The 26,781-nt window shown below is 42.0% G+C and overlaps 1 protein-coding gene across 1 annotated transcript; it reads right to left on the bottom strand.

Annotated features, from left to right (window-relative positions):
* Positions 1 to 1,247: 1,247 nt before the first annotated feature.
* PAF1 (PAF1 homolog, Paf1/RNA polymerase II complex component) lies at positions 1,248 to 26,781 on the bottom strand. Its single transcript, XM_073598781.1, has 14 exons — positions 26,633 to 26,781; positions 22,278 to 22,307; positions 18,086 to 18,178; positions 17,888 to 18,009; positions 15,423 to 15,489; positions 14,043 to 14,144; positions 13,844 to 13,949; positions 13,687 to 13,755; positions 9,801 to 9,904; positions 7,724 to 7,840; positions 7,453 to 7,581; positions 7,262 to 7,367; positions 3,742 to 3,835; positions 1,248 to 1,728 (listed from the first exon to the last, which is right to left on the bottom strand). Exons 1-14 carry the CDS (start codon positions 26,677 to 26,679, stop codon positions 1,331 to 1,333), a joined length of 1,584 nt encoding a protein of 527 aa, XP_073454882.1. The 5' UTR covers positions 26,680 to 26,781; the 3' UTR covers positions 1,248 to 1,330.

Here is a 26,781-nt window from a genome sequence, read left to right as displayed (position 1 = left end):
AACCACAGGAATTCACAGCTCCACTTCTGTTTTTGGCTTAACACAATGGATGATTCCTCTGCCATTCACAAAGGGTGTGTACTTGACTGACCGTCCTTAATGAGCATCTAATCCTTTTTTTTTTTTTTTTTTTTTTGCTTGCATCCTCACTGGGGAAGGTTTTAATCACTTCCTTGAGGTCACTGAGACAAGGAAGGGAACATACATTTCTGCTATGGGGGCACACAACTAAGCAATAAAATTGGACATCGGTTCTAACTCTTCTTCAGCCTTACCAAATATTAAAAATCCCTACCTTGAGTTCCAATATAACTATTCAAAGAATTGCTCCTGCAAGAAGAGACACTGAATACTTACCTTGTGAATCCAAACTCCACCATCTGCAAGCAGTACAGCATTTCATACTTTTGGGAGTGTCAAATGCCTGGGTCACAAGTGCATGCTGTGGTTCCTCTTGTCAGCCCTACAGGACTATGTAGGACATATTATCAAGCAGGAGCTACCACTGAGTGCAACAAATATAACAGGCATTTGACACTCCTGGAAGCATCAAATGCTAATGTCTTTACTGGCTGTATTACTTGAAGAATTCAGGCTCGCCACAGGCTGGAGAGGTATTGAATTAAAGTGGAGTTCCACCCACTTTTACAACTCTTCACCATCCCTTACTAAACTGTGCACTGTAAACCAATTGGATATTTTTTTATTTTTTTCTTAGCACCTACTGTATATCAGCTGTATTCATTTTTCACTTCCTCCTCCCTGGCCGCGGCCCATCGCATCATTTCCTGTTTGCAATGCCTTCTGGGAAGGGGCAGCAACTGCCTCTGACACTGCTGTTGCTATGGAAACCTGACCTGAAACCTATTGCACATGCTCAGTGCAGCACAAGCAGTGTAAGATCTGCAAGGATGAGATCTAGGAAGAAATACAGTCTGGCTTCAGATGCCCATGGCCTGCTGTAAGTTTATAAAATAACAAACTACTGCTATAAACTAACAAAACCGACCTTAGTTTACAAACTAACTTTACTAGAATACATTAAGCTTGTGTATTATAGGGGTATTTTTTATTTAAAAAGTATAAATTTCAGCCGGAACACCACTTTAAGATCCCAATGAAGATCTACAGTTATAGACATCAAAAGAGATTTCTAAATATTATGTACCAGCATAGTATGTGTTTTATTAATGTAGCTTGGGTAAAGACATCCCAATCTCTTACTTTCTACAGCAAATACTCCATACTTAAACTGTCTGAAAACTTTTATTGAACTAAAAGTATAATATAACAAATATTTACAAAACTGGGTATTGAGCAGGATCTGTATTCAGTCGCTATCACTGCCATCGCTGGAGGCAGAGCCCTGCTCACTTCCACTTTGCTCCTCATTTGCCTGCTGAGATCGGTCACTTCCAAACGGACTGCTGCTGGCGCTGCGGCTTCTGCGCCCTCTGTTTTTGTCCTCTTCTTCCTCGCTGCCGCTTTCCTCTGCTTCGCCTCCGCTTTCATTCTGCACTTCCTCATCGCTGTCGTCGTCATCATCATCATCACTGCCAAAGATTTCCTCCTTGTCTCTGGCAGCTCTGTCGTCTTCACTGCTCTCTTTATCCTCTTCTTCCTCTTCCTTCTCCTCTGGGACATCTTCTCTCTCACTCTCACTCCCTGAGGGCTCTCCGCCGCTGCCTTCCTTCTCACTCTCACTGCCCTTCTCTCCATCTTCTGCATCTAAGGGAGGAGCAAGTTACTTAATAATCAGCAATGCAAGCAGAATACACACTACTATGGGGTTTATTTATTAAAGGCAAATCCACTTTGCACTACAAGTAGTGTAGATCTGAGGGGGACATGCAAGGAAAATAAAAAACAACAATTTTGCTTGTGCATGATTGGATGATAAAATCAGCAGAACTTCCCCTCAGATCTAAAGCGACTGCACTTCCAAGTACACTTTAGTAAATCAACCCCTATGTACCAAAATGGCTACCGGAACTTCGTGCACCTTTAAAATTGTTTGCATTACCTTTTTTTTTTTTTTTTACACAAAATAGTAGGGCTGCAACTAACGATTATTTTCATAATCGATTAGTTGGCCGATTATTGTTTCGATTAATCGGTTAATAACCTTTAAAAAAAAAGTGTGGTGTATAATTTTAGTTACTATGTAAAGTTTTAAAAAAAAGGCAATTTATTCTTAAATATCTCTATGCAGTGGTAAATATAAATAACCAACTATATGGTTAGGGAGCAAAATATCTAATCCACTCTGAGAATAACAGACAGAGGAGATATACTGTATATACTATTAAAGGGTGAATCTGGTAAATAATCATCAGAGATCAATTTTTTTAAATTAAAAATAAAAACATAATGTCATTTTAAGAACGTTTGTTCGATTTTCTAATCGTTAGTGGGGTCAAATCGATGTTCATTTTCAACCACAGTGACGGGAAAATTTGGAAATAATAGAAAGCTTGTTCAAAGGAATTTTCAGACAGTGTATGTGGTTTTTGTTCAGAAATGACATTCATTTTAAAAACAGAATGTTAAAAACAAGTGAAAATGTCAAACAACATTCTTTCATTCAGCGAATGTACAAAGATTTTTCTGAAAATTGATCCGTGTGGCCAGCATAAGGCTCGGTACACGCCTATGCAGTTTGCTTTTGATCTGTTTCTGCAGTGCGTTTTGATTTTTGTGCACGTGTTTTTGCTGTGATTTGCATTTTGCTTTTTTTTGGCCAATTTGTTGTTGGGCAGATTAAAAAGCACAAATTGCTGCAAAAACGCATTACATGCTTTTCTGCAGCTTCTCTATTGAAGTCTATTGAACCAAAAAAGTTTTGCGTGAACGTGTCCCATAGGAAACCATGTAGATGAACTGTAGTGCGTTTTTGCAAAAAAACATAGATGTGAACCAGGTCTAAGACATTTAGTAACATAATGGGGTAAAAAAAAACGAAAATAGGCCCTTTATAGTACAAAAAACAGCAGATAATCACTACTGTAATTTTTTTTTACTGTAGAACTATGAAAGTAATACTTACAGTAGCGATTATTTGCTCTTTTTGTACTATGTAGGGCTCATTTTAGTTTTTTTTTAACCCCATTATGTTACTGGCCGATTAATCGATTATGAAAATAGTAATCGATTAATTTCATAATCGATTAATTGTCGATTAATCGATTAGTTGTTTCAGCCCTACAAAATAGCTTTCTTGCTGTTTTATCTTATTTTTAGTTTTTTTTTTTTTTAACACCAATAGTCCCAAGTCCTGAGATCCTTAGCTACTGTTGGCTTGTAGTTCTCAATGAACTACCACGGCGCTGTTGTAGTTCATTGATTCTTCCTATCAGATTGTATCTGCTTGCCCGGATGTATGAGCACACAGATACACGGACAGATCTGAAAGACCTGCATGGCACCAGCAATCTGCTAATCGCTGCTGCAATGCTTTACAGACTCCAAATATAAATTCACATTTTTTTACCTGAAAAAAAAAAAAAAAAAAAAACTGGGCACTTATAATTTTTGTTTTAAAAATGAACTTCTCCTTTAACCACCCTTTTCTGTTCAATTCCATCTAAAGTGAGTTTCTCACAATAGCCCTGTTGTGCACTGTGCTGCCATCATCACTGGCCAAAACTTATCAGACCAAAGCTTGCCACACTAGCCAGCTCAGTCCTGGTGACATTGGCAGTAATATAAAATGGTCTACACAGGATCATATAAAGACCATACCTGATCCCTGAGTATCCTGATCCACATCCACTTCCAATTCCATCTCCTCTTCTTCCTCTGGCTCGTGATTCTCCAATTGAGCTCTGCGGGCTTCCTGCAAGTGAGGAGAGAATTCAGCAACATGTACAATGTCTCCCCCTGCTGGACAAAATGTGCCTCACACATTACAATTAAATTTGTACATTAGGGTGTATGGACATACAGAGTAAACACACCTGGAGCTGACATTTGAGTTTACACATGCACGGGTTTATTTTTCAAGACAAAAATAACACTGCAGCTGGGGCTGCAGTGTTATTTTTCTGGGATGTGAGGCCACATCCAAGAGCACTTAAGCTTTTTTTTATGCTTGTTTAAGAATATGTAAAATACTTTAATGTCCATCATGTGGACACAGGTAAACTTTAACCACTTGCTTACCGGGCACTTAAACCCCCCTCCTATCCAGACCAATTTTCAGCTTTCAGCGCTGACGCACTTTGAATGACAATTGCGCGGTCATACAACACTGTACCCAAATAAAATTTTTACCATTTTTTTCACCACAAATAGAGCTTTCTTTTGGTGGTATTTGATCACCTCTGCAGTTTTTACTTTTTGTTAAAAAAATGTAAAAACTGATTTTTTTTAAAAAAATTTATATTTTTTTATATTTTGTTATAAAAAATTTTAAAAACGGGTAATTTTTCTCCTTTATTGATGTACACTGATGAGGCGGCAGTGATGGGCACTGATGGGCGGCAGTGATGGGCAGCACTGCCGGGTGGCAGTGATTGGCACTACAGGTGGGCATTGATAGGTGGCACTTGTTGGCACTGTTAGGTGGCACTGATGAGGCAGATGTGCCTCTTCCACTTGGGGACCGATGTCCCTCACATCCTAGCCGGTGATCGGCTTTTTTTTTCTACTCACGCTGTCAGCGTGAGTAAAAAAAAAAAAAAAAGATTACCGATCTTTTGTTTACATCATGTGATCAGCTGTCATTGGCTGACAGCTGATCACATGGTAAGGGGCCGGGACAGGCCCCTTACTTAGATCGGTGATCAGCCGAGTCTCAGTGACTCTGTGATCACAGCACGCGCAGGGAGCGTGCACAGGGGAGGCCGTCATATGACAGCCTCCCGGGAATGCAGGTCCGCGCTGTGGCCGTCATTGGGCCATAGTGCGGATGCCAGGAGGTTAAAGTGGTAGTAAACTCGGTTATACCACTTATGCCTTACTATCTCCTAAACTTGCACTGTTTTAGGAGATATTCAGAGTGCGTGCAGCCTGTGCCGTAAACGGCAGCTCCCACACACACACACACGTGTGGGAGTAATGTCATTGCGCCCCCGCCACTCATGTATTCGGAAGCTGCGAACCCAGAAGGAAGACCGGGTGAAGATGGAAGCCCTCTAAGCGGTGACAGCGTGCCACTGGGGGGCTTCGTTTTGATGCAAGTCTCTCATAATGTGCTAGTATGCAATGCATACTAGCACATTATGACATTGCTTTGCAGAGGATTTTTTTTTTTTTCCAACTGCGGTTTACTACCGCTTTAAAGTAGCCCTGTCATGAGAGAAATATCAGTGCTGCCCCCACTGGCCAATTAAGTCTGGCTTCCATACATTAAAATCAAGCATGTAATAAATAAGTACTAAAATCCTTTATCACTCTACTCTCGACATTTGTTACATATGGGAACACAGTGTTCAAACCTCAACATCAGCATGGCAGCCAGGGAACTAGTTTTCTCAAGGAAGCCTAGAATTTTTTTTCTAATGACTGGTAAAATTTAAAGCAAACCTGGTCTGAAAAGAAATAATTTATAGACTATCACCATTTCTCTTCCAGAGTGCCCTTAAGCCCCAAAACTCAGGAAGCAATAAAGTCCTCCTATCAGGAAGCTGGTAGTTTGGTCCACCTACTAATGTTTTCTTGTGGTCATCACATTTAGGAACACTTATGGCATGGGGAAGGAGCCCTTTAAACCACCAATGTCTTGCAGGAGGTCATTAACTGTATGCAGAGTGTTCCACATTTCAGGGCTACAAAGGGCGCTCTAAAGAAAAGATCATGCAGGTGATGAAGGTGAGTGATAAAATAAGTTGACTGCGCTCCATTCCAGTACATGTGAATGTCAACGTAAGCTTTGGGAAAAGGGAAAAAGCAACAAATTTTAATTTTAAGGTCTCCTCCCAGCAGCATACATTTAAGTCTTGTCTACTAGTTTTTTTTTCCCCACCATTCAACCTAGTGGGTTGAACGGAAAAAAAAAAAAAAAAAAAAGACAGCTCAGGTCGGAGCCACTGTACTAACAATCCAATGTTAGTACAGCGATCTGCCCTGCTGTTCTATTGTGTTCTGAGAGGGAGATGGCCCCTCTGCCAGAATACTCCGGTCAGCGCTCGCAGGCCTGATTGGGCGACGTTCGGCAGGCCTTTTTTTTAGTCATGACTTTTTCAGAATCCAGCTGCCATACACATGGGCCGAATGTCGGACGGTTTCTATTGTTCTTTTCACTCGATCCTGGTGACTCAATGGAGCATCAAAGAAGTGAATGGTAGGAGAGTATGTGTAGCTAGGAGTGGGGCATAAATGCAAACCTGTTGCTCTGACCTAGATGAACAAAAGCACAGATTTTAACTTTAACTCCTTGCTGACCAGCCGCTGCAGTTTTACTGCGGCAGACTGGCATGGTTGGGCAAAATCACGTTGCCTTATGCAGCTTCACCTTTTGGCCATTAGGGGCGCGTGCCCGGAGGGCGTAATGACCGCCGGCCTCCCGCAATCGCTCGTGACAGAGTGAGAATCATAAAACTGAACTGTAAACAAACAGATCCCGGTTCTTTCAGGGGAGTAGAGGCAAATTGCGTGTTCATACTAAGTATGAACACCGATCTCTCCCTCTCCTCCTAGACCAGTTCCATCTCCTCTATAGTTGGTACACACATTTAACCCCTTGATCGCCCCTAGTGTTAAAAAAAAAAAAAAAAAAAAAAAAAAAAAAATTTAAAAATCGCAGACCGCTGCCATTACTAATAAAAAAATAAATAAATGCGCAAACCAATCAATATATGCCTATTGCGATTTTTTTAATCAAAAATAAGTAAAAATACATAGCCTAAACTGAGGGAAAAAAATGTTTTTGGATCAAAAATGTGGGATATTTATTATAGCAAAACAGTGTTTTTTTTTTTTCTAAATTGTCGCGCTTCTTTTGTTTATAGTGCAAAAAATAAAAACCGCAGAGGCGATCAAATACCACCAAAAGAAAGCTCTATTTGTGGGGGAAAAAAAGGACGTTGTTTGGGTACAGCGTCGCACAACCACGCAATTGTCCGTTAAAGCGACGCAGTGCCGTATCGCAAAAAATGGCCTGGTCGTTGAGCGGGCAAATCTTCCGGGGCTGAAGTGGTTAAAAGAAGAATTTTTTTTTTTTTAATTTGATTGAATTTTTTTTGCATGGTTTCTGGTAACTTATAATATATGCTTCCTCATTCTCTAACCACCATCTAGATATACCACCAAGATTTCCTACCTGAGCCTCCAGCTCCTTCTCATTCATATCTCTGTGTTTCACCACCAGGAATGCGTTGGTTCCAGACTGAACTCCAGCCTTCACCCTCCTTTTACTGAGACGTACCCTGCACCAAACATGGAAGACTTTGTATTAGCTTACACCTCTCAATTACAAAGTCCTAATGGAAAACAAACAAACCAGCAGCTCACCTGGTCTCCAGTTCATTGTAGTAAACGCCATCACCCTCTCTGAAGATGAAGAAATAGTTTTCCTCGTAGCCCTTGCTGGCTTTGTTTTTAACGTTCCAGTTGTACTCTCTGGCAATCTTGTAGTCATATCTATTCATTAAAAGCACAATTTTTTTTTTTTTAAATGCATCTTCGAGTCCAGGAAAATAGGTGACTAATAATGCAGGTCTACAAAGGAAATATTTGGGCGGTCCTACAAAAGCAAATATTTGTGGGTAGTTTGTTCACTTACATGTCATCAGCCATGTAATCGAGACCCTCTTCCTGGTCCCTTTTTCGTTTCCGCATGGTCTCTTCACCGGGCAGGAAATATGCTACAAACTGGTTTCCTTCTTCATCCATCATACCTCTGGGAAATAAATCAGAAATTTATAATGGCAAAGTATTAAAACCTGGGTTTTGCTCTTTTCCCGTTCCAGGGATGGTGATTACTGTGACGTGAATACACATACAATTTTTTTTTTTTTTTTTTTTTTTTTTTTTTTTTTTTTTTTTAGTGGAGTGGGTAAAGGTTAGCATCTGTCAGATTTGTTGTTGCATCCAACACCACTAGTCATAATCCCTTCACTTTCTATCTCAGTTATAGTGGCCAAACAAGTAGAAATTCACCCAAATAGGAACATCTTTTAAAACAGACCCAAGCAGGAATACAAATCTGACCGATGTTTATAACCTTTTCCAACTTTTTTACATACTAAAATACATTTTAGGCTGGAGTTACATTTTAAAATAAGATCTATAGCCTATTCATTTTTGTCTACATTTTAAACAGCTTGAACTTAAACAGCGGTAAAGTTTTATTAATTATTAGCATGTATATAGTGCCATAAAATTTATACAGCCCTTTATATAATCTACATTCACATCTGTTCCTCGAGCCGCATACAAGCTAAGGTCTCCATCTCATATATTGTAAATATAAGCACACATATACTAGAACCAATTAGGACAGGAGCCAATTAGCTTACCAGCATGTCTTTAGAGCATGGGAGGAAACCCACATAAGCACAGGGAGAACATGTAAACTCAATGCAGATAGTGTCCTAGCCGGGGTTTCGAATGGGGGAACCCAGTGCTTAAAACCACTGTGCTGCCAAAACCAAAAACCTGATTGTATACAGCTTGTCATTATGTACACAGGGACTGCAGGTCTATGGTTCTTCCATTAACCAGGCCCCAAAGTGGCTGTGTGATGTCAGTACACCTGCGGTACACCTGTCAAACGGTAACGCAGGTGTCCTAAGGTGAGCTCAGGGAGAACAGAAACCTCTCGTGAATCAGTGAAGATGATTGATGGCAGAGCGGGGAAAGATAATTATGAGCCTTTATAGAACTGCTGTGTTGAGGGTATTATAGGAGTACTAACTCAATGTATATGCTGCAAAAGCATTTCAAAATATGTATGGACTAGAAATACACTATAAAAAAACTTTACCTCTTATTGCTAAAAGGTGGTGTACGCATTTGTGTCTGACAAACAGAGGGTTTTAATAAACTCATACTCTAGAAATCAAATATATGTTTTTCCAGCAATTATCTTTAAATTAAACAATACTGATGAGGACTAGTAATTAAACAGGACAGTGAAAGCTGTAATTTCCCATTAAATTGGTGGACAGTAGACAGGTGGCATTTGATGGTTGGTGCAGAAGAGTTCCCCTTACTTTGGGATCAGTGGAAAAAGTACCTAATCTTACATTGGTGGTTAGTTTAAAAATGGCCCGACTGCAGAAGTGGTAATTCCCAATTGCTGAAGGAACCCCTAGCAACCTCTGGAGGAACCTTGGTTGAGAAAGGCTATTGCTTTGTGATTAGTGCTCCATTTAGCAATCCGATATATGACAAAGGGGCAGTTTAGGCAACTCTGCACCTTTCTTGTGGTTTCACTCCAGAGCCGCTTGGAGTCAATGATGGGGAGGGGCTTAATAAAAATGGAGCGTGCAAAATCTGATATAGTTAAGCATAAAAACCAATCAGTTTCCAGGTTTTATTGTCAAAGCTTCATTAAACAAGCTGAAATTAGAAGCTGATTGGCTACCATGCACAGCTGCACCAGATTCTGAGTGATCCAGTTTTAATAAATCTCCCCCCTCCTCTTGGACCGTTTCCTATATGGCTGTGCTACTGATATAGAGGATTTGTGGATGGGATGTTCTATCTTCCACTGGAGTGAAATATCAGCTGTCAGCTTTCTGCTAAAGTTAGTTATTTTTTTCTACTATTTTTCCCCAGAGGCTTACTTTCTAGGTCTATGGTATCCTGCATGCACTTCATAAGATGGAGCAGAGTGAACATGGAGGGAATCTTACCTGATCATGGCCTGTGACATCATCTCCAAGGCTGCAGATCCTGTGGCCTCCTTAGGTGCAGGATCAGAATCAAATATGACCTGAGCGCAGGGGTTAATCCACATCTAGGAATGGAACCATAGTAATGATTAGAACAAAGAAAAGAAGGAATTTGCAGTAATGCAACATGCCCACCAAATATTCTGAATACAAAGGAAATCCTGACTCTCTTTTGAAAGTGCTAGTCTCTAGCTTCAGTGAACATCCACTCACTGATCTTCCCTGGGAAGTATGAACCCCTACTGAGCTCAGCCCTCAAGTCGGAGAGCTTCGTGGTTCAAAGCTGTAAGACCATTGGTGCTCTGACTTGGGAAAAAACAGTCTGTGCTCTATTGGCTTCAGCAGAGTTCAGAGGTAAAATCTAAAGTTCTAAGAATCGGTCACCTGCACCAAGCTATTGCATAGGAGGCTTTTCAGCCCCCTTGTAATAGCAATAAAGTTAAAAAGAATATATAAAAGTTGAAAAAATAAAATAAGCCCATGAAAATGAGGATTGTACCATGTTGGGTTTTACTGCACACTCCAAAATGAGAGCAATAATTCAGCATTTCATTCATGGTGAACTCGATGTTGATGAGCTGTAAAGGCTTTTAACAGAATGCCTATGACATTCTGGGTACCTTATTTTTTTCACCACAATTTTGAGGCTTAAAATATTATTTTTTTTTATAGTAACAGTAGTGAAAATATCATGTGACACAAAAATGCAACTACCAACATTTTACTCTACAGAGTCTCTGCTTTCAGAAAATGCAGTCATGAGAAAAAGTAAGTTCACCCCATGGAAATGGTTGACTTTTTCTACATATTTGAACATTAGATCTTCATTCATACAGTTTCTACAGATAAAGTGATAGAATTGAACAAGGTGCACACAAAATTGACGTGGTGTATAAATTCTTATAATCCAAAATCAATGAAAATGCAGATTATTTAGGTGGGAAGAAAAAAAAAAAAAACAGTACCCCCTCACATTTACCACCACTTTAATTACATACATTTAGATTTGGGTATTCCTGAATACATGCCAATGAACGTGTCTTATTTAAATCTTATATATTTAGGGTCTGCTGTTTTCTTTGCTAATGTGTGCGATGTCCTTCTACCAAGATAAAAAAGCTCAGGAAAAAGGTTGTGGAAACCCATGAGTCTGGCAAGGTATTTAACAAGATTGCCACAGAAGAAAAAGATATTTCACCATTAGGAAATGAATCTACAAGTGACAAATTTCAAATGACTGTTAATTTGTCCAGAACTGGCCATTCCAGCAAGTTCAAATCAAGTGCTGACTGATGCTAGAAGTCACCAAGATTCCATTGTGGGAACTGCAGTAACGCCTACAACAGTTGATATGCAGTGCAAGCATCTACAATCAGAAAGAGATTGCACCAATTTAACCTGCATGGGAGTATGTCAGAACATTACAGTGAGACTACAGTTTGCCACCGAACATATAGACAAAGAACAGACCTTCTGGAACAATGTAATGTAGACTGGTGAGACAAAGACAAGAATTGTTTAGCTAACTGTAGCAGTAGACATGTGTGGTGAAGAATCTCATACAAAAACTGTGAAGCATGGTGGAAAAATGTTTTGGCTTGGGGCTGCTTTGTTGTTCAAGGAATGAACAGCTCGCAGTCATTGATCAATTCTAGATAATATAAAAAAAAAAGTGTTCTTGATCAAAATGTGAGGCCATCTGTTCGAACGCTTAAAGTGGTTGTAAAGGTAGAAGGTTTTTTATTTTCATGCAGTGCAGCTTTAGAATCACTTTAAATCGAACCAGAAATAGATGTTTTAACACAAGGAACACTGACAAATCCAGGAACTGAAATGGGCAGATCACACAAGGATTCCAACAAACACTTTGCAACTGAAGGAACTTTGCATGGAGCTGCGTGGATGAAGCCAATATCATAGTATGGTGGCCAGTCATGCAATAAGATTACAAGAAGCAATCTCTGCTAAAGGGAGCAATACCAGCTTCTGAGGCCAAAGGTGTGTTTACTTTTTCAACAGTGCATATATTAATATTTATTGTTGAATAAATGATTGAAAGGGTACATTTCTTCTGTTTTTGTTCAAATAGATCATCGTTATCTGCAGGCACTGCTTAAATAAGGTCAAAATTGTTGAAAAAAAAAAAAAAGACAAAAAAAAAAAAAATCTGTCTTGCGAGATAAACAAAGTCTTTTTGACAAAATATGGTCTCCTTAGCTTGCAGGTCCCAGACAAAGTGCTGATTCCAGGAGCGGTTGCCATTAGACTCCCAGACAGACTTGCCTCCTTTTCTTCTCTATCTTTCTCACTCTCTCTTTTTTCCATTCTTCCCTCTTTTACCCCTTACTCCATCTATTTTTCACAAACGATCAGTAGTGGGAGTCACATTTCCCATAAAGAACTGCATTGCTTTGCAGTCTACAGCGCAAGATAAAAGTTTAATTGTTTGAAAAATATTTCATAAAGGTTTTGAGATATTGTTGTTCAAGCTTTTAGGATTTTGGGTGTATAGTGGACGGACCTGTAGGACCACCCCAAGGAGGACCCACCAAGGTTGACTGGTCTTATTTGCGAAGTCTTGATTACGTTTCTCTACATCTACATCTACACACACACACACACACACACACACACACACACACACACACACACACACACACACACTTCCCCTCCCTTTTGTTCTTAATACAAATGCTGGTTAAATGATTTGAGCATGGCAAGGATTGTTTGCCGCTTTATCCTGCGACGTTTATCAAAAATAAAATGAATAAAAATTTTTTAAACCTATCATAACAGAAAAAAAAAACAAAAAAAACTGTTTCCATGGCATGTATTTGCTTTTCCATGTTACTATATGTATTGTTTTTAGGTTTAAAGTGAGTTTTCATGTGCAAAATATGCTTTTTAATATGTGCACACTTCCTCCGGCAGCAAAACAGTTAAAGCGAAGTTCAGCTTAAAAAAAAAAAAAAAAAAAAAAAAAAAAATTAAAGTCAGCAGCTACAAATACTGCAGCTGCTGACTTTTAATAATTGGACACTTACCTGTCCCAGGGTCCAGCGATGCAGGGGATCGAAGCCCCGCTCGTCTCCCCCTCCGCTCAGCAGCGCCGGCATTGTAACTGTGGGCGCCCGGCTGTGAAGCCGGGCACCCACTGTGCATGTGCGAGCCGTGACTGGCCGCGCAATCATCTGGGACCTGTGACGTGTCCCAGATGATTGCCTAGAGGGAGGGGGCAGAGCTGATCTCCCTTCCTGCACAGAGGAAAGTGACGCCAGGAGCCCAGGCGCTGAAGGAGGCAGATTACAAGGGACCCCCTAGCAACAGGCATTAAAGAGGGGAGTAAAAAAAAAAAAAAAAAATTTCTCCAAATGTTTTTTTTTTTTATGCACATTAATGAATTTTTTTTTTTTGGGTGGAACTCCACTTTAAGGAATTTCTCTAAATAAATCATAAGACCATTTCTGGGCAAGAAAACAGGTATTATACTCACCTCTCTGGCAACCCATAACCAACACTGAAACTTTATATATATATATATATATATATATTATATATATATATATATATATATATATATATATATATATATATATATATATATATACACACACACACACACACACACACACACTGGGGGCACAGCATTATCTCACAAGAGGCTGTATTCCCACCGAACATCACCAAAGAAACCCTCTAACACTGGCTATATTGAATGCTGTAAAATTTGGGCTAAACATTAAATGAAAGGATTTTTTTGTCTTTAGCGCAGTTGCAGTTTTTCCTGGCTAGTAGGGGTGGCTGATTTATCTTACACCTCATCAGGCATTTCTCTTTAGCACTGTACCTTAAAGTCAGGGAAGGCAGGCATGACCTCCACTGGGGTAACACGAGGCTTGCTGTAATGCTGAGTAATCTGAAGAGAGGAAATAAACAGTGTTGATAATGGAGACATTCAGGGTCCTTTAATCCTCTATAAGTGGCTCATCATTCATTGCACTTACAGGTTTCTGAGCATCTTCAAATGTCTTCTCGATAGCTGCAATCTGACTGTCTCTGTCCTTGTAGATGTCCTCCTCTGTAAACTGCTGCTTGACAGACACTCCAATCCTGCAGTGACACAATTACCACAGGGTTAAACTAACATGAAGGGTAATGGCTTCAAAAGGTGCATGGGAAAACCATCAACAACACTGAACTTACTTGACTTCAGGCTTCTCATTGGAGATGCCATATCTGTTGAACTCTGTGGAGATGTACTCAGTTTTTCTCATCCATGGAACTACTTTAGCATGCTGCTGGGACCTGTATGTGAAAAAGAAGATGAAGAAAGAAACCATTATGCCTAATCTTTTACAACCCCAATTCCAAAAAAGTTGGGACGCTGTGTAAAATCTATATAAAAACAGAACGCAATGATTTGCAAATCTCATAAACCCACATTTTATTCACAATAGAAAATGGTATTAAATGTTTAAAGTGGGAAAATGTACCATTTTAAGAAAAGAATAGGCAATTTTGAAATTGAGTGCAGCAGAAAAAATATATGTCTCAGAAAAGTTGGGAAAGTTCCACAAAAAGCTGGCAAAGTAAGGAAGAGCTGAAAGAAAATTTTGCAACTAATTAGGTTAAAGTGGTTGTAAATGGTCGATTTTAAAATAAAAGAACAAACATGTCATACTTACCTGCTCTGTGCAATTGTTTTGCACAGAGCAGCCCCAATTCTCTTCTTCTGGAGTCCCTCGCCGGCGCTCCAAGCCCCTCCTCTCCATTGGGTGCCCCCACGCAAAGTCGCTTTCCATGGCAGCACCCGTGCAGGCTGACTCCCAAGTCCCGCTGCTGCATCCATTGACACAGACAGAAGGACTCGGTCCTGCCCCACCTCCCCGCTCCCATACACAGCTTTTGATTGACAGCAGCGGGAGCCAATGGCTTCTGCTGCTATCAACCCGTCCAATGAGGAGAGCGTCAGTGGCTGGAGCCGCTGCACTCGTGCACATCACTGGATCAGATCGGGCTCAGGTAAGAAAAATTACTTACCAGTGCATCAGGGCTGAAACCCAAATCCACTGCTGCTGCAATATATACCCCAACCCAATAGCAAACAAAAAAAAAACAAAAAATTAAACCAAACCTATTTGCAGTGCTGTGAGGACATACCAAAAATAAATGTTAATAACCTGTACTCAAATATAAATATTAGATATAATCAACTGATTATCAATATGCACAAACATCGCAATACATTAAGGCTTAATTCACATTAGCTCGTCTCCAAAGACCCTCAATTTCCAGTGCGTCTTTTGGGCAATTTTGACCAGACTTTACATTCTCTGGACCAAAGGAGCATAAAAGTAGTGCAGGCACCTTTTCAAAATTTACTGCAACTTTACTGATCTGAACTGGTGCCATTGCAAACAATGTCCAAAGTCGCATGACAAATCACACAAGTGTGAATGAGTCCTCAATAACACTTTAACATTAATTATCACTTTAAGTGGCCCTTTATGTAAAGTAAGAGGAATTAGTTTACAGACCATTAACTTATGCAAAAGATGACAAGCACAAAGTTATAAACAATACCTCTTGGAGCTGGTGGGTGCTTGAATTTCTTCTTCAAGAAGCTTCTCATCAGCTAAATCCAGGGGGACTGCAATTAAAAGCAAATATTTAAATTTGTCTAGGCTTATCATCATCAACTTTAATTTAGAAAAAGCATTTTCTTTCTTTAAGGTGCAACTAAACCCTCCATTCTGCTGAAGACATCGCTATCTCAGTCTCCATTTAGATCTGTAATTGCAATGGTACTGCACTTATGATCAGCTGTTATACCAGCCATTTGAAGGCTTAAAAAGCTTGGTTGAGAGTAGACATAAGCACACTGACAACTGTGACCATTCTCATCAGAAGCATGCCTTTAATGTAGCATATGCTGTGCGTGCACTAGCAGGCAGAATATAAAGGAAAACACTGCAGAAAACCTTGGTTTGATAAAGGATCTAAAGGAGAAGTGTGGGAAGTGAAAAAACAAATATTCTCTACATACTCACCTTTATGGTTACAGCATCAGTCACCTGCCGACTATAAGCCATGACTGCTGATCGCTCAGTTTTTGGGTCCGCTCTGAACACAGAGCAGCGACGATCAGTTATTACTCTTTGCTCTGCCCCTCTGGTGTTCACTGGAGTGCTGGGCTGTGGCGGTAGCGGCGTGTGCCAAGAGGGTGAGCCAGCTGCCAGTCCAGGCATTTGGGCAGATCCTGACATTGGGATGCATCCAGAGACTGGACTGGCTCTGTGACATCAGTCAACAGTGGACTTTAGCCCGCTGATGGCTGATTCTGGGTCACAGGAGTACAAGATTAAGTGCACTACTGTGACCCACATGAGAAGTATGACGAAATATGTTTTGGCTATACATTAACGATTAATAAGCATATCTAATTTGAACTTTCTTTTGAGAAATAGCTAAATCAGTGGGTTTAGTTAGGCTTAATTCCCTTACAGAAGAAAAGTTAAAAAAAAAAAAAACAAACTTACAAGACGCACACTCTTGGGGAAAAAAAAAAAAAAAAAAAAAAAAAAACTACCATTGCAAAAAATCTGAAAATAAATATATAAAAAAGGAATATCAATACAGCCCCCACATTTAAGGGCTGGTAAGCTACAATATATAACATTTCTGTTCCTGGGTTTAGAACCTCTACCCTAATCAGCCCTAATTAACCCCTCTTTCCTTACCTCTCAACTATTTTTTTCCTGATTTTTTACATTTTTAACCATTTTTCTTTTGTTCAATTTTTTTATTTTTATGTTTCAATAAAGTGCAAAAGAAAAAAGAAAAAAAATAACTTCTGATTTCAATTTATTAATAATGTTGCATCATAGTTGTAATTTATTGTCATTTTATTCTACAGGATTTTTTTTCTTTAACACTGGTCAAAATTAAAAGAAAAAAAAAAATTTTTTTTCTTAGAGTTGGGTTTTGTCATTTTTTTGTCTATGGATTGCAAAAAGATGGAATTGCATTGAATTCCAGGTAAAACATTGTCCGCTCACCTTTTGGGTGCACTAAAGTATTTAAGCTGTTTGCAGAACAATCTCTCAATGCAGGATATCATATGGAGTCCCTTTTTTTCCCAAGCAATTTATCTCCTTTGTGATTTGAAGCGCTAACTGCTGTGGATGTTTTACCCAGCAATATTTCGAGGTGAGCACTTCCTTGTCAGCTGTGTGTATGGGGTGTGGGGTAAATTGGCCACAAAGAAAAGTGACTGCTAAGAAAGTAGAATGACAAGATCTGCCAAAGCTTTATGTAGAGAGGCTGTTTTCATTATGGGCACTTTGGGGGAAAAAAACGGGAAAAATCACTATTTAGAAAGTCAGAGTGAGATCAAAACTCCTTATCTGCTTATTGGGTCCCGAAACCACTAGATCAGCGTGACAGCTGGGAAATTAACACTTTTAGAAAGGGGTCACCTTATGGACGTGTCAAACATAAGGCCCGCGGGCTGAATCTGGCCCTCCAGGCCAATTTATGTGGCCCTCGCACCTCTCCTGCAGCGCCCCTCTTGTCCCTGCCTCCACCTTGTTTCAGCAGTCGGCTGCAGAGGGGAGGACAGAACTCCTCTTACAGATCTGGACATCTAGTCTAATGGATGCAACCAGCCTTGTAAGGGCAACCATTATGCTGATACAGCACGTGATGAAATTGAGTTGACATTCTTGCCTTATGGCAACCTTTTGCTGCCCTAGGGAACATTAGCAGCATTCTGACTAGGAGTTTTTTTTTTTTTTTTTTTCCATTAAAGACACAGCACAGAAATTATTTGCACACATTGTTATGGTACAGCATGCAAACCTGAAGCAAACATTTGGTAGAGGCAGAAATGGGCACTCAAAGCAAAGACTGATGTCAGTGGTTCAAAATTTTCTCCTCCAAGCCCACAGAAAAGTGGCATTGCTATATATTGTCCAGAGGACAGGTGTAAATGTAAGAGAAAGGGTCATTGGTGGCAGGAGGGGAGGTGGTCCTGCATCCTCACTCACCATTGGCGTCAATGCGATATGTATCAGGGTTGATCAAGTCAATGGTGACTCCCAGGTCTGGCTCGGTGAGAAGGTCATGTTTGTGTTGTTTTTCAAGAGATGTGGCCTTATACTGCACGAATCTGGAAGAAGATATCAGACCCGCTCAGAAGAGAACTGGCATTTAGGCAAACAGTACAATGTATGGCACCCACTTACCTGTTTTGATCAAAGGGGTAAGTTATGAATTTGGGATCAAAGGGAATATCTGGTAATGTATTGCAGTATTTTACCCGACACACAACTCCAGACCTGCAGAAAGACAAAGAAATGGTTAAAAAAAAAATAAGAACTCTGAACTGTACAAACTGAGCCTGGAGTGCAAATTTTGCAGGAAAAGCTGCCCAGGCCTGGAAATATGAACACAAAAGTTCAGAAAGCGCTCACACTAGTCTGGTGCCGCTGAAAGTTGCCACCGCCCGAGTTCCTGCGATGCTTACTAACCGTAGTTATGTGAACAAATTATTTTATTTTTTATTTTTTTATAATTCCCCGGAGTCAGAGAATGACAATGTAAAAAGGGTCATTCACAAATACTTTACTGTGACAGACTGTTTTGGAAGATGTATGTAGATGTATCGGGGCTGTCAGCCTTATCCTTACACATTCAGATATAGAATTCTACCACTACCTTGAAAAAAAAAAAAAAAAAATAGCAAAACCCACTCCTTATATATCATATAATTGGTATAGAAAAGAATGACATCTGGGACTAAAAATAAAAAAGATCACTTTTATTATGTCATTAAAATTGGCCACAAGCACATAACACCGGTGTTAAAAGCCGATACCCTGTGGCCCCAACAGTATCAAAAAAAGATCTGCAAAATTGTGCAAACTATCAAAATTAGATCAGCTAGATAGAGAGATCCAGGCCAGATTACAATGTGGTAAACTAAAAGCATATTAACCATTGTTGCTTGCTAAAAGTGGAAGCAAAGGCAAAACTTGCAGTGCATCCAGAAAGTATTCACAGTGCTTTACTTTTTAAACCTTTTGTTATGTTACAGCCTTATTCCAAAAAGGATTAAATTCATTATCTTCCTCAAAATTCTACAAACAATACTCTATAATAATGGCAATGTGAAAGAAGTTTGTTTGAACTATGCAAATTTATAAAGAAAAAAAAAAAAAATAATCACATGTACATAAGTATTCCCACCCTTTGCCATGACACTCAAAATTGAGCTCAGGGTGCATCCTGTTTCCACTGATCATACTTAAGATGTTTCTACAACTTTGGTGGTAAAGTCAGTTGATTGGACATGATATGGAAAGGCACACACATGTCTATATAAAAAGGTCCCACAATTAAAAGTGCATGTCAGAGCACAAACCAAGCCATGAGGTCCATGTAGACCTCTGAGACAGGATTGTATCGAGGCACAGATCTGAGGAAGGGTACAGAAAAATGACTGCAGCATTGAAGGTCCAAATGAGCACAGTGACCTCCATCATCCGTAAATCTTAGAAGTTTGGAACCACCAGAACTCTTCCTAGAGCCGGCCGCTTCAGCTAAACTGAGCGATCGGGGGAGAAGGGCCTTAGTAAGGGAGGTGACCAAGAACCCAATGGTCACTCTGAAAGAGCTCCAGCATTTCTCTGTGGAGAGAGGAGAACCTTTGGGAAGAACAACCATCTCTACAGCACTCCACCAATCAGGCCTGTATGGTAGAGTGACCAGACGGAAGCCACTCCTCAGTAAAAGGCACATGACAGCTAGCCTGGAGTTTGCCAAAAGGCACCTGAAGGACTCATAGACCATAATAAACAAAATTCTCTGGTCTGATGAAACAAAGATTGAACTCTTTGGGCCTGAATGGCAAGTGTCATGTCTGGAGGAAACAAGGCTCGGCTCATCATCTGACTAATACCATCCCTACAGTGAAGCATGGTGGTGGCAGCATCATGCTGTGGGGATGTTTTGCAGCAGCATTAACTGGGAGACTAGTCAGGATCGAGGGAAAGATAAATGCAGCAATGTACAGAGACATCCTTGATGAAAACCTGCTCTGGACCTCAGACTGGGGTGACATTAATCTTCCAATAAGACAACGACCCTAAGGACACAGCCAAGATAACAAAGGAGCGGTTACGGGGTCAACTCTGTGAATGCTCTTGAGTGGCCCAGCCAGAGCCCAGACTTGAACCCAGTTGAACATCTTTGGAGAGATCTGAAAATGGCTGTGCACCTACGTTCCCCATCCAACCTGATGGAGCTTGAGAGGCCCTGCAAAAAAGAATGGGAGAGACGGACCAAAAACCTAAAAGCCAAGCTTGTAGGATAATACTCAAAAAGACTTGAGACTGTAATTGGTGCCATTGGTGCTTCAACAAAGAATTGAGCAAAGGCTGTGAATACTTACGTACATGTGATTTTTTTTCGTTTTTTATTTTTAACAAAATTTGCAAAGATTTCAAACAAACTTCTTTCACGTTGTCATTATGGGGTATTATTTGTAGAATTTTTAAGAAAATAATTGAATCCATTTTGGAATAAGGCTGTAACATGACAAAATGTGGAAAAAAGTGAAGCGCTGTGAATACTTTCCGGATGCACTGCAACGCTAAACCTACTCTCAGACACATTCTAAGCCTAATCCATCTAGCCCATTAAAGAAAAACGAAAAAAAAAAAAAAAAAAAATACTATACTTACAGTGCACCTATTATGTAGCTGATCCAGTCCTACGCTGAGCAGTCAGTGGTGGCTTCAATGTGTAGGAGTGTGCAGGAGAGGGAAGCCTCATAGTAAGTCTATGGGTGGCGTCATTTCTCAGCCGTTTTCGGCAGTCTCCTGCACACTGGGCTGGAGTGGCTGCAGAACAAGCAAGTATAGCGATTTATTCTTTTTAGGGCTAGATAGATTAGGCTTAGAGGGTGGCTGAGAGAGTTGGTTAGTTTTTTCCTTTACTTCCTTTGTACCTTGTAAATGTAGCTGCTGACTTTTAAAAGACATTCACCTGTCTAGGGGTCAGTACCGTGCTCACACGAACAAAGTCTTCGCTGGTTTTTGGGTCCCAAAGCCGGCATGTTTATTGTGGTTGGGGGATAACTCAGGGTGGATTGCCATGGCAATCTGACCAGGAGTGGGAGCGGATACCTGTCAAAACCAGGTACGTGCTCCTCCTCAAAAAAAATTACCAAAATTAGAAGTAGGGAAAAGAGGGCATAGCGTGAAGTTCCACTTTAAGTAGATACGATTTTTCCCAATCTGCAAACTTGTTTAGGGTCAGAGACTCAAAGTATTCAACTTAGGAAAACTTCGATTTTCAGAAGGCCGTCAGCAATGGAAGCCCTCAGTTTCCTTTGGGAAGGTTTCGTCAAAGAATATTTCCATCATAGCACCCAAATTTAGGACACCCCCAATATATTTTTGTTGTGTTCCCATTGACACAACCGAACAACTAAAAATAATATTAATATCTCTTACTCTACTAGTTGTTCCTTTGGAACAGGTTTCTACATAGGACAGGCAGCTTGTTTTTTTTGGAATAGCTTCCAATGTGCCATTAAGGCACTGACTGAGTTACAGAGTTTTTTTTTTTTTTTTCCCCAAGATCATTTAATTTCAGTGTACCATGCAAGCTTTGAGAACGTTATCTTTCGTTAGGACACTTTCACACTGGCAATGCCCGAGCGTCGGCGGTAAAGCGCCGCTATTTTTAGCGGCGCTTTACCGTAGTTTTTGCAATGCTTTTCGGCTGCTAGCGGGGCGCTTTTAACCCACGGCCGAAAAAGGGTTAAAAGCGGCAGCACTGCCCATTGATTTCAATGGGCAGGAGCGCTTTAGGAGTGGTGTATACACCACTCCTACACCTCCTCAAAGATGCTGCTTGCAGGACTTTTTTTTACCGTCCTGCCAGCGCACCGCTCCAGTGTGAAAGCACTCAGGCTTTCACCCTGGAGTGAGAGGAGAGGCGCTTTACAGGCACTATTTTTAGCGATATAGCGCCTGAAAAAGCACCTCAGTGTGAAAGCAGCCTGAGGACAGATGGTGCGCTCATCTAGATTACAACTGATAATAGAAATCTGCCAGCAGAGTACAGACACTGTTCACTTTGGTAAACATAACTCCCCAGCCCCCTCCATAACATTACATAGAAGGAGGAAGCCAATTAGAATTTTTTAGCAAGTAAAAAAAAAAAAAAAAAAAAAAAAGGTATGCAGCAATATGCAGGAACATGTAAAAAATATAAAAAAGTAGGCGTTCTCCTATATAGGCTGCAAAGGTGGAAATAACCCTTTGAACTTTGTGTCCAAATGACGATTGCTAAAAGCTGGCGGCTATAGGCCACACCCCCATTTTTTATAAATGAGCCCCCACATAATAGATCTTGTGAGCAACTCACCGCTCTGGAACTGTTCGGTGGGCATTGGACCTGGAAGACAAAAGAGAGCTCTGTCAGGTATTGAAGTAAATAGAGGACATACAACTTATAGAAAACAAAGTGCCTCTTGCTAAGACTGATGTTACCATTCTTCCTATTACACTCTTCAGAATATGATATGAATTAAAATATGCAGAGGAGTTCAGCGACTATACTGTATAGAAGTAAACAATGCACATCAATACAGAGCATGAAATTCTATGGCTGGCCATAAATGATGACATTTTGAATTCCGCCATCTACACAAGCGAGGTGGACAGAGGAATTCTCCCTGCTGTGCCATTGGCTGCAGCCGCTGATCGAATTAATGTTTTCCAACAGTTACTTTGTTGGGCAGGAAAAGCCATAGCTGAACTTGTTGAATTTTGATCTATCTAGCTTTAGGCAACGGTCCCCGAACAACAGTCCTTTGTATGCTTCCATCTCATCCTTGGGACAAATATTACTTCCACCAATCATGGGCCACTATAGCCCCCCCCCCAAACCAATAGTGGGCCACTATTCCTCCCCCTCACCGATGACAGCCAATGATTACCTGCGGTGATTGCTGGCTTTGCACACAGGCATGCATAGCTATGGCTGCCCCCAGCCTGTCATTGCACTGTACAGCTCAGCGGCTGCTGCTATCCACACACAGCTATCAATAGATTTCTACTTCTGGGACTGGCAGTGTGAACGGTGCCTTGGAGGAGATCGAACTCTCCTTTGTTGTGTCTACAAATCAGGAAGTGAAGGAAAATCATTAACTTTCTATTGACATCCGGAGCGGTTTGCATAGAGCAGTGTGAACTGCTTGCGAGTTCCGCACTGGAATTGCGCTGGTGTGACCCGGCACTAAAGTATACCTAAAGGAAAAACACTTAGATTTGGATAGTTTGGGTGGGGTTATAGCCTCGGTCAGGTTTTTATTGCTGTGTTCTCCCAAAAAGTAGGATCACCCTCTCTATTTTCATGTTGACCATTGTCCCTGGGACTAAACAATCAAAAATGTTACGTTCTCAGCAAAACTTTTTTGGAGTTTAAAATGTTTTAGGTTGTCACCAGAACAGCAACAGATTTGGATGGAGTAGTGATGGTGGGGCAAGATTTAGAACCCCTGTCAGGTTTTAGATTGCTACTTGTGTCCCTGTTAGGCTGATATATAATGCAGGCAATATACAATCTGATTTTACAAACTTCTTTAGGGCACTTTGGGGCGGTGAGAGCGCCGGTCTAGTTTTAGCGGCGCTTTACGATCGTTTTAGCTGTGCTTATCGGCTGCTAGCGGGGCACTTTTAACCCCCCGCTAGCGGCCGAAGAAGGGGTTAATAGCGCCCGCAAAGTGCTGCTGCTAAAGCGCTTTGGCAGCGCTGCCCACTGATATCAAGGGGCAGGGCATTTTAGGAGCGGTGTATACACTACTCCTAAACCGCCCCAAAGATGCTGCTTGCAGAATTTTTTTTACGTCCCGCAAACGCACCACTCCAGTGTGAGAGCACCCGGGCTTTCACACTGGAGTGACAGGAGAGGCGCTTTACAGGTGCTATTTTTAGCGCTAAAACGCCTGTAAAGTGCCTCAGTGTGGAAGTGGCCCTCTGTTCACACCTAGGCATTTTTGGACGTTTTTCTGCTCTAAGCCTCAGCTCTAAAAACGCCCAACAAGACAAAACCTATTCATTTCAATGGCCCCTGTTCACATCTGAGCATTTTGTCACCTAAAGCAAAACGCCCGTCACTCAAAAACGTACAGGAGCTTCTTTTTTGGCAGATTACAGGCGTTTCTCATTCTTTTACATTGGTGACCTTTTGACCTGTACAAAACCGCACGACTTTCTGCCTGAAAACAATACATTCTGGTGTGAACGGAGCAATGCTGGCCATACACTATACAAAAAAAATCGGCCGAACCCATTTTCGAAAAACGAGCATTCGACCGTGAGCGCAAACCATAGTGCCATCATGTAATGACCGATAAATTGTTCAGTGGACATAAAGGATTCCTTTTTTTGTTCTTTTTTTTACATACATCTAGTGCAGATAGTTCAGATGGAAAACACATTAACCTTTCAATTTATCGTTCGTTAGAAAATTTCAAAACTTGTCCTTCGTTTTTTCAACAATTATCGATTTTGTGCCCATTAACTGGCCGAAAAACGAATGAACTGTCTAAATGACTGAATTTCAGCCTATTTTTCGTATAGTGTATGGCCAGCAATAGATCTACCCAAACTATGTAGTGCAGGAGCCTGCTGATTTGATACTAAATTACGAAGACAGTGCTGGCCAATCAGAATCTATCTGGTCTGTCCTGGAGAAAGAGAACAGGGAGGATTCAAAATCCCTGGACTGGTGGAGTAGAAGCGGGAGCCCTGATAGCCGAGGATCGCTGGCGGTAAGTACGGCGAGGAGCGGAGGGTGAGGGGGGGGGGGCGGTCCGGTGTTAGGTTTACAGTTTTTCTGTAAAGGTAAACGAACAATTTAAGTTTGTCTTCATGTTACATCGTTTTAGTAAACCTAAAGAAGATTGTACAATCAGATTGCATATGATTGAACAATTCTTCACAGAATCGAATACTACAATGGGATCTGTAAATTACTGGAAAGACCCAGACTATGTGATCGATTGATTTCAAGCAAAACTGATCATTGTTCTAATCAAAATTATTCTGATTGGTCTGGACGGAAAATCCGATCGTAGGAAATTGGATAATGAGCTACGTGTGTAGCAAATATTGTAGCTGGCGTCTTTTATTATTAGGGCACTTATCTGTCCAGGGATCCCACAGTGTCCTCACCCAAGCAGATTCTTGATTCTTGAATTGGCCCCAGTACCTTCAGCCAATCAGTAGCTGCGCCCCCCCCCAGTACCTTCAGCCAATCAGTAGCTGCGCTCCCCCCCAGTACCTTCAGCCAATCAGTAGCTGCGCTCCCCCCCAGTACCTTCAGCCAATCAGTAGCTGCGCCCCCCCCCAGTACCTTCAGCCAATCAGTAGCTGCGCCCCCCCCCAGTACCTTCAGCCAATCAGTAGCTGCGCCCCCCCCCAGTACCTTCAGCCAATCAGTAGCTGCGCCCCCCCCCAGTACCTTCAGCCAATCAGTAGCTGCGCCCCCCCCCAGTACCTTCAGCCAATCAGTAGCTGCGCCCCCCCCCAGTACCTTCAGCCAATCAGTAGCTGCGCCCCCCCCCAGTACCTTCAGCCAATCAGTAGCTGCGCCCCCCCCCAGTACCTTCAGCCAATCAGTAGCTGCGCCCCCCCCCAGTACCTTCAGCCAATCAGTAGCTGCGCCCCCCCCAGTACCTTCAGCCAATCAGTAGCTGCGCCCCCCCCCAGTACCTTCAGCCAATCAGTAGCTGCGCCCCCCCCCAGTACCTTCAGCCAATCAGTAGCTGCGCCCCCCCCCCAGTACCTTCAGCCAATCAGTAGCTGCGCCCCCCCCCAGTACCTTCAGCCAATCAGTAGCTGCGCCCCCCCCCAGTACCTTCAGCCAATCAGTAGCTGCGCCCCCCCCCAGTACCTTCAGCCAATCAGTAGCTGCGCCCCCCCCCAGTACCTTCAGCCAATCAGTAGCTGCGCCCCCCCCCAGTACCTTCAGCCAATCAGTAGCTGCGCCCCCCCCAGTACCTTCAGCCAATCAGTAGCTGCGCCCCCCCCCAGTACCTTCAGCCAATCAGTAGCTGCGCCCCCCCCCAGTACCTTCAGCCAATCAGTAGCTGCGCCCCCCCCCAGTACCTTCAGCCAATCAGTAGCTGCGCCCCCCCCCCAGTACCTTCAGCCAATCAGTAGCTGCGCCCCCCCCAGTACCTTCAGCCAATCAGTAGCTGCGCCCCCCCCAGTACCTTCAGCCAATCAGTAGCTGCGTCCCCCCCAGTACCTTCAGCCAATCAGTAGCTGCGTCCCCCCAATACCTTCAGCCAATCAGGAGCTGCGCCCCCCCCCCCCCAACACCTTCAGCCAATCAGGAGCTGCGCCCCCCCCCACAATACCTTCAGCCAATCAGGAGCTGCCCCCCACAGCACCTTCAGCATATCAGGGGCTGCCCCCCCCCCCCACACAGCACCTTCAGCCAATCAGGAGCTGCCTTCCCTTACTGCATGCTTGTTCCAGGCCAGTACCTCAAAGATCAGCCTGTGGCATCCAGGAAATGATATCTTTCAGGAATAGGTCAGTCATGGCGGCTCTCTTGCTCTTGTCCCCTCACTTTAAACAGCACTGGTGTTCTCCCATTAGTAGCATTGTGTGTGTCCCATGGACCCTCAGAGTGACGTCTACACCGCTCTCCTCTCTACCTCAGGCCCCCCAATCACATCCCGCGCGGCACATTGTGTCTTTACTTACCGGTGGCCGTCCTCCCGCTGCGCCTGAGTCTGGATGGTGGGCGCCATACTACCTCAGAACACACAACCCTCAGCCGTCCACATCCCAGGTCCCGACTGCCGGGGCCCTCAATTGCCCCGCCTCCTCCAACACACGCAACAGGCACAACC

This window comes from Aquarana catesbeiana, linkage group LG09, assembly GCF_042186555.1.
Source record: "Aquarana catesbeiana isolate 2022-GZ linkage group LG09, ASM4218655v1, whole genome shotgun sequence".
NCBI classification, from domain to species: domain Eukaryota; kingdom Metazoa; phylum Chordata; class Amphibia; order Anura; family Ranidae; genus Aquarana; species Aquarana catesbeiana.
This window is presented reverse-complemented; position numbering and strand designations above follow the sequence as displayed.